The sequence below is a fragment of the Bos mutus genome, chromosome 6 (assembly GCF_027580195.1).
Source record: "Bos mutus isolate GX-2022 chromosome 6, NWIPB_WYAK_1.1, whole genome shotgun sequence".
Lineage (NCBI taxonomy): Eukaryota > Metazoa > Chordata > Mammalia > Artiodactyla > Bovidae > Bos > Bos mutus.
In genome coordinates this window covers 36131972-36145122 of record NC_091622.1, presented here as the reverse complement: position 1 = coordinate 36145122, position 13151 = coordinate 36131972, and the positions used below count along the sequence as shown (strand labels likewise).

Sequence of the window (13151 nt, the reverse complement as noted above, 5' to 3'; positions counted from 1 at the left end):
GCCCTGCTTCATTCTGTACTCCAAGGTGAAATCTGCCTCTTACTCCAGGTATCTCTTGACTTCCTACTTTTGCATTCCAGTTCCGTATAATGAAAAGGACATCTTTTTGGGTGTTAGTCCTAGAAAGTCCTGTAGGTCTTCATAGAACCGTTCAACTTCAGCTTCTTCAGCGTTACTGGTCGGAGCATAGACTTGGATTACTGTGATATTGAATGGTTTGCCTTGGAAATGAATAGATATAATTCTGCCGTTTTTGAGATTGCATCCAAGTACTGAATTTCAGACTTTTTTGTTGACTATGATAGCTACTCCATTTCTTTTAAGGGATTCTTGCCCACAGTAGTAGATATAATGGTCATCTGAGGTAAATTCACCTGTTCCAGTCCATTTTAGTTTGCTGATTCCTAAAATGTCGATGTTCACTCTTGCCATCTCCTGTTTGATCACTTCCAATTTACCTTGATTTATGGACCTAACATTCCAGGTTCCTATGCAATATTGTTCTTTACAGCATCGGACTTTACTTCCAGCACCAGTCACATCCACATCTGGGTGTTGTTTTTGCTTTGGCTCCGTCTCTTCATTCTTTTTGGAGTTATTTCTCCACTGTTATCCAGTGGCATGTTGGGCACCTACTGACCTGGGGAGTTCATCTTTCAGTGTCCTCTCTTTTTGCCTTGTCATACTGTTTATGGGGTTCTCAAAGACAGACAGAGATTAGACAAAAGGGCAGTCGATAACACCTTTGAGGAATTTATTTTGAGCAAAGCTTCCTTCTTCAGAAAGGTTGCACCATCTTGGGTTGCAGCTTTCTCTTTTGCTTTTTAGCCATGGCCTCTATCCCCTTTTTATTTGATGCATAATGTTCCTTTATATTTTACTGATGAGTAGTGTCTGTTGATGGATATGTGGGTTGTTGCAGTTTTAGTTTCATATGAGTAAAGCTGCTGTGAGCATTGTTTATAGATCTTTGCATATACAGACGTACAGTCATGCTTCTTGATACCATATTTCTAGACATATTGTACTTGGCTGCTTAAGGGGATGGGTTAATGCTGCTGCTGCCTAATCTCATCCTGTATCTCTCAATGAGGAGTACTTTCACTCTCAGAGGGCAATTTTATTTTTAAGTTTCTAAGACACCTTGTGTTGTGTACTGACTCCATATGTTTTTGTGCGTGTTCTTGCTTCTTTAGGCGACATATAAATCTGCTTGGGTGGCAGTGTAACCCAGTGGGTAAGAGTGTGCACATTAGCATCAGGCCTAGATTCATAGCCTGGTTCTGTTCCTTCCAGCTCTGTGACCTTGGGAATGCTTCTTAATCTCTCTGAGCCTTGCTTTATCTGAAAATGAAGCTAAAAATAGTGCTTAGGGCAGAGTAGTTAAGATGAAAAGAGATAATGATATGAAAGGCTTATTAGCACAGTGACTGTGGTATGGGCAGCACTATGATTGTTTATATAATTATTGGTAGGAGAGAGAAGATAAACTCATGAAACATTAAAAATGAAGAAAGAAATTAGTATAAATACAGCAGCTGAGCAGACTGGGAAAATTAAATTAATGACTAGATTATATGATCTTGCTTCTCGTTTAAAATGTCTGTCCTACCTCCTCTCCATCCCCATTCCTTCCCTAGTTTGCATTTTATCTCTCCTCCCATCTTTCCCATCACTGCATTTAACTCAAAGAATAATATTTAAGTTTAAGATTTTATTTTAGTTTTAGTCTCTACACAGAAATAAAAAACAGAAGGAGAGCTTCCTGATTAAGACAGTAAATTAAGATGCAGTTTTATATTTTATTTTGGGCCTTTTTATGCCTTTCCGGAAAGCCTGAAGAGTTCAAACAGTCATATAGTATTATATAGGTAGTCAGATAACATTCCGTTGTTTGGAAACCTCACACTTCATTTCATCAATTGATGGGAATTTTTGTTATTTTCACCTTTTGGTACTATGAGCAGTGCTGCTGTGAGCATTCATGTACCAATTTTTTGTGGAAATATGTTTATAATTCTCTTGTATATATACCTCGGAGTGAAATTATTGGATTCTAAGTGGTGTTGGAGAATACTCTTGAGAGTCCCTTGGACTGCAAGGAGATCCAACCAGTCCATTCTAAAGCTCAGTCCTGGGTGTTCTTTGGAAGGAATGATGCTGAAGCTGAAACTCCAATACTTTGGCCACCTCATGGAAAGAGTTGACTCATTGGAAAAGACTCTGATGCTGGGAGGGGTTGGGGACAGGAGGAGAAGGGGATGACAGAGGATGAGATGGCTGGATGGCATCACCGACTCGATGGATGTGAGTTTGAGTGAACTCCGGGAGTTGGTGATGAACAGGGAGGCCTGGCGTGCTGCGATTCATGGGGTTGCAAAGAGTCGGACACAACTGCGTGACTGAACTGAACTGAAGGTAACTGTGTTTAGCCTTTTGAGGAACTTTGAGACTGTTTTACATTTACATTCCTACCAGCAATGTAGGAGGGTTCTAATTTATCCACATCTTCACCAGCATTTGTTATTATCTGTTCTTTTCTGATGATAGCCCTCCTGTTGTTGTTTGTTTAGAAGTTAGTCATGTCTGACTCTTTTACGACTCCTTGGACTGTAGCCTGCCAGGCTCCTCTGTCCATGGGATTTCCCAGGCAAGAATACTGGAGTGGGTTGCCATTTCCTCCTCCAGGGGATCTTCTCTAACTAAGAATCAATCCCGAGTCTCCTGCATTGCAGGTGGATTCTTTACCACTGAATCACCAGGGAAGCCCTATATCCCTCCTAGTGGGTGCAAACTGGTAGAGAGAGAGATATGAGCTTTTGTTTTTGCTTATATACAAGGGAAACATGAATTTTTAAATGGTAGCAAAACGTTGAGGGTAATCAGCTATAATCAGCCAAAGGTTGAACACCTGCTAAATCAGAGAGGTATATGTTGTGATGTGGTCTGTGCCTGAGGCAGTTAAAATCTGGCTGAGGAGTTCAGTTGTAAAAGATAGAGAAAGAGTCCATCAAGGCAGTATAGTAAATGTGTCAGAGGAATGCAGGCTGACTGTGGCTGGAATGGTCCCCAGAGGCTCTCAGGTAGGAAATGAAGCTTGACCCACATCCTGAAGCATGTGTGAGAGGGAATGGCAGAGAAGATAACATATTTTTTCTCATTGCTCATGTTTGAGTGGTGAATTATTACAAGCTAACAATTGGCTACATAAAGGAATTAGTTCAAACTTAATTAAAAAAAAAAAAAGACCCTCCCCCACCCTCCTCCAGAAAACTCAAAGGAAAGGTACAACAAGAAAGGGCAAGGTGAAGTCATGAGGGTAATTTCAAAATAGGTATTGCCATCGTGCTCTGCATAGATTGTTTCAGCAAGTCACCTGAACTCAGTTCTTCATCAGTGATCCGAAAACCACATTCTGTGTTCACTGTTCCTTGACAGAAAGCAGAATTTATTTAGAAATTTTAAAAACTCTTACCAAAACACAAAATAGCATTATTACTATAACTACTGAAGCAATATTAATATGTTTTATTTTGAGATCCAAGGTATATGAAGACTATTAAGGGGAAAGCTTTTTAAAATTGATGATGTTTATTTAAAGTGACTTTTTTCTGATCCTCCATCCCTTTTTTTTTTTTTAAAGCTTTCTTCTAGGCTACATGACTTCCTGAACAACGAGAACAATGCTATGTTGGGGATATTGGTCTCTGGGCCAACCTGGGATCAGCCCTAACCTGCAGGGCATTGTGGCTGAGCCACAGGTGTGTGGATTTATATCCGACAGAAGCGTCAAGGAGGTGGCCTGTGGAGGAAACCACTCCGTGTTCCTGCTGGAGGATGGCGAAGTTTACACGTGCGGTGTGAACACCAAGGGGCAGCTGGGCCACGAGAGGGAAGGAAACAAGCCAGGTAAGTGGCCCTTGTCGGCCTCGATGACTGGGGAGTCAGGCTGAGGACCTGAGGAGCTGGTTGAAGATTTTCTTACCGAGTGTTGACCTTTTAGGGAGGCTCTCCTTTTGGTGAGAAATGGTGAGGGAGGGTCTTAAATTGTGACTTGGTAGTATTTTTCACAATAGCACGTGCCGTTTTCTTATTTGCTGTCTTTTTTAGTTCAATCCAAATCAAGATTCCAAAGCTTCATGAAAGAAGAGCCTTGGTGTTTTTAGTCTAGGTGCTTTTTCTCTTTTGTGTTCTTTTAGGAAAGTCAGTTTGGCATCAGGATGTGACTGCTTCTCTCTTTTTTCATATTTATTCCCTCCCATGGCAAAGTGGCTATGTTCTATAATTCCCCTGTTCAAGTGTTAGTATTAATTTACATTTGTTAATTTTTTTGTTGACCCTTGGTTAAACGGCTGCAAGGCTGGTCTTAAGGATAAATTATGAAGTGTGTGAAGCATGGTTTCTGGGCTCTTAACCCATTCTTTGCCTCCAGGTTCCCTCATTAGAACCTCCCTGAGAACCACCCTCCAACCCCTAGGCCTGCCCACCTGGAGCAACACCCAGCGTTCCATAGGGGTTCCTAACCAGTGGGCCCTGGACTCAGGGGAGTTCAGGGAAGGGGTTTGTAGTATGGGCCATGCGTATGTACACCTTTATGTGTACAGCCCACCTGATAACTACGTATTTTCAAATGGAAGTAAATCCTGTTGTTCACTGAAATAATTCAATTAACAGTGCTACTGGTTCATTATTTGAGTTAATGAATCCTAATCATTATGTGTTTAACCAATTAATATAATACAGAATCATAATATATAGCTATTATGGTGGTGGCAAGGTTTTTGACTTTTAAAAACACTTTTCATATTGGAAAAAAACAACGGGTCTCTTTCCCCACTCTTCCTGTAATAACTTGTGTTTTACATGAAGCTTCTCTGCTTACCCTGTTCCCAGGTGAGAGCCAGTATCTAACAGCTAACACCTGCAGAGGGGTTGATGGGCGGTCCCAACCCAAAGGCGTGCTCCTTCGTGGGGGAATGTCTACATTTAAGACCCACTTTATCTCTGGGTTGGGAAGATTCCCTGGAGGAGGAGAATATTAAGACCACTCCAATATTCTTGCCTGGAAAATTCCATGGGCAGAGAAGCCTGGTGGGCTACAGTCCATGGGGCCGCAAAGAGTTGGGCATGGCTGAGCACACGTATACATTAAAAGATACGTTGGGCCCCCTTTGTACCAGTGAACCTGCACGGACTTGTGCTCACTCTGGCCAGCCTGTGAAGGGCGTGTTTTGGGATCAGAAGGAGATCTTTCCAGTAACTCCTGCAGAGACACCATGGTGAGTGTGAACCCTGGAGTCAGACACACCTCATGTAGGAGGCATTACCTCTCTCTGACTCTGTTTCTGAGCCCAGGCTCTTTTCCTTTAAAAGGAGACTTCCTACCGTTCTGTGGCTCTTGATGAAGTAGATTCTAATGATAAAGAAGTCTCCCCAAAGCCACTTTAGCCTGTGTGGTTGCCGTCCCCTCCGTCTCCTCTACCCCCTCTAGTCTGTTTTCTCTGTGACTGCCTTCTGTCAGGCCACCAGCACTCAGAGGTGCCTCACTGCCTCCTTGGTCCTAGGAGCTGGAGCTGGAGGATTGGACCTGCGGTGGCAGCTGAAAAAGGAAATGAAACCCTTGCAGGCCAGCGATAGCAAAGGTCTGCAGATGGCACCCTGGTGAATACACCTGAGTGCCATCTGCCATTCTTCTAGCCAGCCCTCCGGCCAGAGTCCCCGGGGCTGGCGCTGGGCGGCTGGTGGGGCTCTGGAAGCTGGTGGGCGACCTGGGAGCGGTCAGCCTGCGTCTTCCTGGACTTGGCTTGGCCTGCACCCACTCCCTGGAGGCTAGGCTAAGTGATGGCGAGAGACTTGAGCTAGAGGTGTGCCAAGAAAGCTTTCGGATTAAATCATGGAATCCAGCCCGTGCTTGTAATCCAAATTTGGAATAAGCCAGGTTCTAGTGTAAATTACAATGGACTCCAGAAATTTCTGTTGCTGGTTAAGCTTGCCTGTTAATTATAAACTCTGAGGCAGCTGCAGAATAGTGCCTCTTTGAATGGAAAGATTCTGTGGGTGGGCACCTCCCTTTCTTTAATTTTTTCTTCGGTAGGTGTGCTCTAAATCTGGGTGCCGTTGGGTTTATTTTTAAGGAGTGGGAAAAAGAGAATGAGCTTGTTTCCTATATGTGTTTATTGAGAACCATGACCTGGGGTGCTGCTAGGCACGGAAGGGACGTCAGTGACAGAGGGGCCCTGTTTCGGGAAGCCTGGGCTGGCCGGGCCCACGGGAACACTGTCCCTGAGTCACCCCTGCGATCTTTGGGAGGGAGCTTGCGAGAAGGCCACCTCCCCAGAGAGTCTGCTTCTGGGCGCAGCGGGCAGGTCTGCGATTTCAGGTCAGCATCAGTACCCAGTTCAAAGGATTTAGCAGTAGGAAGGGTTAGAAAGAGTGAGGGGCAGGAAAGGTGGGAGAAGGTGGTGCTGTTGGGGATGCACAGGGACAGAACCCTTGCAGGTGAACGTGTGCCGTGAGTCTGTGCTGCCAGTCGTGAGACACCAGTTTCTCCACTTTGTCTCTAGCTGGCAAAGTTGCAGGGCGCCTGAGTTCACTCTTAGGGGGAGGAGGAATCCTGTCCTTGTCAGCAGAGCAGTGGCGTAAAGCCCTCCACAGCAGTTTGAAAGTTTTTTTTTCCCCCTCTCTTTGAGAACATCGGATTGTTTCCTGTGGCTTTTGCTGCTTCTGAGGCTGCTGTGCTTTCTTTGTACTCGGATTTCTTTGCTCCCTGACGCGGCCCTTGTGTGACCTGTCAGTTATGTCTCTGTGCCGGGCGCAGGGAGGGTGTTTCCAGGCCACGCCAGTACTGGAACTCCAGGTTATGCAGGTCCGGATGTCTTCCCAGTGTGTCAGACGGCCTGGGCTTCTAGCTCGGGTGTGTCCATGATTCATTCATTTGTTCTTCGGCCAGAGGTAGAGGCCTGCGTTTCCCAGAAGCATTTTTTATCAGCAGGATCTCAAAGCCCCATCTAAACTCAGTGTCCAACTTTTAAAAATAAGTGTCAGGCTTATTACTGTGGTGCGTACTCATCTCCCATAGGACTTTTTTCTCCTTTATTCTCTCCCTCACGTTGTGGTATCAGCCTGTCTCCTCCCCAAAATCAAGGAGTTTCAGTGCTTAGGACAGCATAGGATGATTACTAATTTTCTCATGTTTTTGTCCATGAAGTCATCGCAACTTAGAGCTACGTTACGGGAAGATGTGTGTGCCTCCTTGTTTTTTTAAATAAAGCAAGCAAACAGAACATGAGTTTTCTTCTAAATGATTTTTTAAGTAATTAATCCGTAACTGAACATTAAACAAATCTTGAAGTATTTTACTAAATTAAAGTAGAAACTAGTTGCCCACAGAAAAATGTTCAAAAATTTTGCCTTATTTTACTGTGCTTCTCTTATTCCCGCCCATCCATGTTGTAAGGGACAGTTCTTTTCCCGCACATACTCTGATTTCCCATACTGGGATTTTTAGCATAAGCTAATCCTTGTGTTGTCAGGGATGTCTGAATTTATGTAAACCTCCTCTAACCTTTCTTCTGTCTTGAGTAGGCAAAAACTATGGTAGATGTAATTATTTAGTTTAACCTATGTTAAATTTAAAAAATTCTGCATAGATATCCCAGGAAACCTTTCCATAGCAAACCCAAAGGGTAACTAATTATAAACAGACTAACACTTCTGTGCAGCGGTATTTGATTCATACTTGTGACTGGTTCCTTTTACCTCCTCCTTAGTTTCTTTCCTTGTAGGTAATTTAATCCAGTTCACATTTTGTATTCAATCAGAGTATTTCCGTAATGCCCATCACCATATGTAACAGCTCTCCCGCTGTTTGATAAATGAGGTTTATAAAGCAGAGCATCTCAAAAGCCTCAATTCCCAGAGCTGTAGTTGCTGCTAACCCTGAGAAGTAGCACTTTGAACCAGCTTATCAGGTTGCTCTAGGGCGTCTGAAGGACGCAATAACTGTCATGTTAATCAGCTTTTGCCGAAAAGCAAACTAGCTGAGCTGAAAGGAAATAGAAGAAATCCTGTGGTGACTTTGTAATATTGAAACACGTGTTTCCGTGGGCATAACTCTGATATAAAAAGCAGAAGGTGCTGTAGCAAATATTCAGATCTCAACTCTGCCCTTGTTAGGAGCCCATCTCTTTCTCATTAGGAATTGCAGGTGGTTGGGGCTGGGAGTGGGGCTGCACAGCCCTCTCTGATGAGGAGGAGAAGGGTAGTTATCAACCTCCGTAGGGTCTGTTGATTTGTTGACTGCTTTCATAGCTGAGTGGACAGCTTTCTGGTCCAGAGGCCTAGGGATTGGGAGCAAATGTCAATACTTTTTATTTCCTGGTGTGGTTAATGAAAAGTCACTTTTTTTTCTGTCTAAAGTACTCTGCCTACTTTCTTGAAAGACATTTTGAATGTTTTAGAAAATATATACTTATTAATGAGCATATTCTTCAATGTGAGATAATGTTTGTGTTCTAAATATTTGCAGTTTACTTTTAAGTAATTAACACAGTGGTTTGCATCATGACATAAGTCTCAATTCATGTCAATTTTAAAAGTGGTTAAGTATACATACTACAAGCTCTCTTCATCTCAACATGCTGAGTATTTTTAAGCTGATACTTCTCACGATAGTCCTGTAAAGTAGGTCAGTATTATCTCAAGTGTATGTAAAGAAGAGGAAAGAGAGTTGACTGTGAGTCATGGTCGGGTACCAACAGTTTGGTTTTAATAATCCTAGAATTTTGTTCACAGACATCTTTTTAACCTCAGGCTGTTTGGGAAGGCCCAATAGAATTTTATTTCCAAGGTGTCTTTCTTGTTTGTATTTAATTTCCACTTAGTCCTTGTAAAAAGAAACAAAAAGATAAGTTGGCCACCAAGAAGCTTGTATTTTTAATTTACAGGTTGAATACCACATCTGATCAAGGTGTTTTGATTAAAGGTGCGGAGAAGCAGTTCCTTTTCATCTTTAAAATCATTAGATGACTGTTTGTCAGCTGACAAAAAAGCTTTTGTGCTTTTTTGGATATCATAATCTGGGGAAAAAGAACACATAATTGGAAGTTACATTTTTGCCTTGAAATTTACCTCTTGTTCTTTGTTCCTTTATTTCCTCGAATTACTTACTTCTCATGAAGTCATGGGGTTAGCAGATACTTACGGAGTGGTTAGACTACCAGGTCCCACGTTTGTTCTAGACACTGCCAGGACACAACATGCTCAGTGCACAGCTGCCTTTTGGTAGTTTATAGGCCAGGTGGGAATACGGTGTGTTCCTGTGAAGGCTTCACAATGCAGTTCATCTTGTGCCAAGAGAGTGATCGAGGTCCCAAGCGTGTCAAATTTAGAATTGTGGTGGAGAGTTAGGTCTAAGTCGGGTCACCAACAGTGCTGAATTCTGATTTCTAAGAATTTTTTTCCACCAACACACATATGAAGTTCAAGTTTACTGCAGATTTGTGAGCTTGCAGGAGGAGTGAGCTTTACAAGAGCTTTACAAGGTGCCAAAGACAGGGCACCTTTGGTAATGGCGTCAGTGCTCCAGGGATGTTTCGTGATTTTAGTAAGTCCACCCTTGAATGTTTATGTTGTAATAATGACTTCCTTGTCTGGCAGTCTTGATGAACTCTTGTCTGGCTTGGTGATCTGTGATCTGGACTGATCAAGGATAGGTAAATGGTTCTAAATTTATCAGTCTGGATGGGGTATATCTAGTCAGCTGGTATTTCAGTGATTTAGGAGCTACTGCAATCTTTGAGTAAATGCCCATTGATGGCATGTAATGTTGAAATCTGTGGCAATTCTGCAACGGATATGGTCTCATATCCTTACAGATTTAAAATAATTTTTCTCTAATTATTCAGATATGTTTTTCAATTTCTATTATACATAATTACTAACTAACTCAGAGCAATTGAAGTTGTTATGTGAGTGATTTTAGTGTTAGCTAACTATGCAGACTATATAATGAATAAGAGCATGGACTCTGGAGTGACCTATGGGTTGGAATCAACTCGCTGGCTGTGTGATTCTGAGAAAGTTGCTTAACCTCTTTGTGTCTCAGTTTTCTTAGTTGTAAAGTGTGGATAATGTTAATCAGATCAGATCAGATCAGTCGCTCAGTTGTGTCTGACTCTTTGCGACCCGATGAATCACAGCACGCCAGGCCTCCCTGTCCATCACCAACTCCCGGAGTTCACTCAGACTCACGTCCATCGAGTCAGTGATGCCATCCAGCCATCTCATCCTCCGTCGTCCCCTTCTCCTCCTGCCCCCAATCCCTCCCAGCATCAGAGTCTTTTCCAATGAGTCAACTCTTCACATGAGGTGGCCAAAGTACTGGAGTTTCAGCCTTAGCATCATTCCTTCCAAAGAAATCCCAGGGCTGATCTCCTTCAGAATGGACTGGTTGGATCTCCTTGCAGTCCAAGGGACTCTCGAGTCTTCTCCAACACCACAGTTCAAAAGCATCAATTCTTCGGCGCTAAGCCTTCTTCACAGTCCAACTCTCACATCCATACATGACCACAGGAAAAACCATAGCCTTGACTAGATGAACCTTTGTTGGCAAAGTAATGTCTCTGTTTTTGAATATGCTATCTAGGTTGGTCATAACTTTCCTTCCAAGGAGTAAGCGTCTTCTAATTTCATGGCTGCAGTCACCATCTGTAGTGATTTTGGAGCCCAAAAAATAAAGTCTGCCACTGTTTCCACTGTTTCCCCATCTGTTTCCCATGAAGTGGTGGGACCGGATGCCATGATCTTCGTTTTCTGAATGTTGAGCTTTAAGCCAACTTTTTCACTCTCCACTTTCACTTTCATCAAGAGGCTTTTGAGTTCCTCTTCACTTTCTGCCAGAAGGGTGGTGTCATCTGCATATCTGAGGTTATTGATATTTCTCCCAGCAATCTTGATTCCAGCTTGTGTTTCTTCCAATCCAGCGTTTCTCATGATGTAGTCTGCATATAAGTTAAATAAACAGGGTGACAATATACAGCCTTGACGTACTCCTTTTCCTATTTGGAACCAGTCTGTTGTTCCATGTCCAGTTCTAACTGTTGCTTCCTGACCTGCATACAGATTTCTCAAGAGGCAGATCAGGTGGTCTGGTATTCCCATCTCTTTCAGAATTTTCCACAGTTGATTGTCATCCACACAGTCAAAGGCTTTGGCATAGTCAATAAAGCAGAAATAGATGTTTTTCCGGAACTCTCTTGCTTTTTCTATGATCCAGCGGATGTTGGCAATTTGATCTCTGGTTCCTCTGCCTTTTCTAAAACCAGCTTGAGCATTAGGAAGTTCACGGTTCACATATTGCTGAAGCCTGGCTTGGAGAATTTTGAGCATTACTTTACTAGCGTGTGAGATAAGTGCAATTGTGCGGTAGTTTGAGCATTCTTTGGCATTGCCTTTCTGGGATTGGAATGAAAACTGACCTTTTCCAGTCCTGTGGCCACTGCTGAGTTTTCCAGATTTGCTGGCATATTGAGTGCAGCACTTTAACAGCATCATCTTTCAGAATTTGAATAGCTCAACTGGAATTCCATCACCTCCACTAGCTTTGTTCATAGTGATGCTTTCTAAGGCCCACTTGACTTCACATTCCAGGATGTCTGGCTCTAGGTCAGTGATCACACCATCGTGATTATCTGGGTCATGAAGATCTTTTTTGTACAGTTCTTCTGTGTATTCTTTGCTATCTCTTCTTAATATCTTCTGCTTCTGTTAGGTCCATACCATTTCTGTCCTTTATCGAGCTCATCTTTGCATGAAATGTTCCCTTGGTATCTCTGATTTTCTTGAAGAGATCTCTAGTCTTTCCCATTCTGTTGTTTTCCTCTATTTCTTTGCACTGATCGCTGAAGAAGGCTTTCTTATCTCTTCTTGCTCTTCTTTGGAACTCTGCATTCAGATGTTTATATCTTTCCTTTTCTCATTTGCTTTTCATTTCTCTTCTTTTCACAGCTATTTGTAAGGCCTCCCCAGACAGCCATTTTGCTTTTTTGCATTTCTTTTCTATGGGAATGGTCTTGATCTCTGTTTCCTGTACAATGTCACGAACCTCATTCCATAGTTAATAACGTCTACCTATTAGGACTGTTGTAAGGATTTAGTAAGCTGTATATCAGTCAGATGTTTGGAATAATGTCTGGCTGAAAGTAAGCATTTAATTAGCCCTAGCTATTTGGAGAAGGCAATGGCACCCCACTCCAGTACTCTTGCCTGGAAAATCCCATGGACGGAGGAGCCCGGTGGGCTGCAGTCCATGGGTTCACGAAGAGTTGGACACGGCTGAGCGATTTCCCTTTCACTTTTCCCTTTCATGCATTGGAGAAGGAAATGGCAATCCACTCTAGTGTTCTTGCCTGGAGAGTCCCAGGGACGGGGGAGCCTGTTGGGCTGCCGTCTCTGGGGTCACACAGAGTCAGACACGACTGAAGCGACTCAGCAGCAGCAGCTCTTATTACTGCTAGCCTCCCAGGTGACTCAGTGGTAAAGAATTTGCCTGCCAGTGCAGGAAACACAAGAGACGTGGGTTTGATCCCTGAGCCAGGAAGATCCCTTGGAGAAGAAAATGGCAACCCACTCCAGTATTCTTACCTGGGGAATCCCATGGACTATAGCCCACCAGGCTCCTGTGTCCCTGGGATTACAAAAATTGGACATGACTTAGTGACTAAACAACAACAACATTATTACTTCTGGTAGTAGTAATTTGTCTTAACATATTCTATTAGAAAAATTTTTTGATCCTGCTATTCCAGCATATGAACAAATTCATAAATTAATTACGTATATGTTCAATTTAGTTCAGTTGCTCAGTTGTGTCCTACTCTTTATGACCCCATGGACTGTAGCACACCAGGCTTCCCTGTCCATCACCAACTCCCTGAGCCTGCTCAAATTCATGTCCATTGAGTCGGTGATGCCATCCAGCCATCTCGTTCTCTGTCATCCCCTTCTCCTCCTGTCTTCAGTCTTTCCCAGCATTAGGGTCTTTTCTAATGGGTCTGTTCTTCCCATCAGGTGTCCAAAGTATTGGAGCTTATTCTTAGGCATCAGTCCTTTCAGTGAATATTCAGGACTAGTTTTCTTTTGGATGGACTGGT

At 43.0% G+C, this 13151-nt stretch overlaps 1 protein-coding gene across 5 annotated transcripts in view; it reads left to right on the top strand.

The window, feature by feature from the left end:
• Positions 1 to 13151, top strand: part of HERC3 (HECT and RLD domain containing E3 ubiquitin protein ligase 3) — a 198234-nt gene that overhangs the window by 63248 nt on the left and 121835 nt on the right. For all 5 annotated transcript variants that reach the window (XM_070372155.1, XM_070372158.1, XM_070372153.1 and 2 more), the window contains exon 3: positions 3644 to 3909. In XM_070372155.1, coding sequence (XP_070228256.1) covers positions 3684 to 3909 — 226 coding nt within the window. In that variant the 5' untranslated portion in view covers positions 3644 to 3683. The remainder of the gene's footprint in view (positions 1 to 3643; positions 3910 to 13151) is intronic.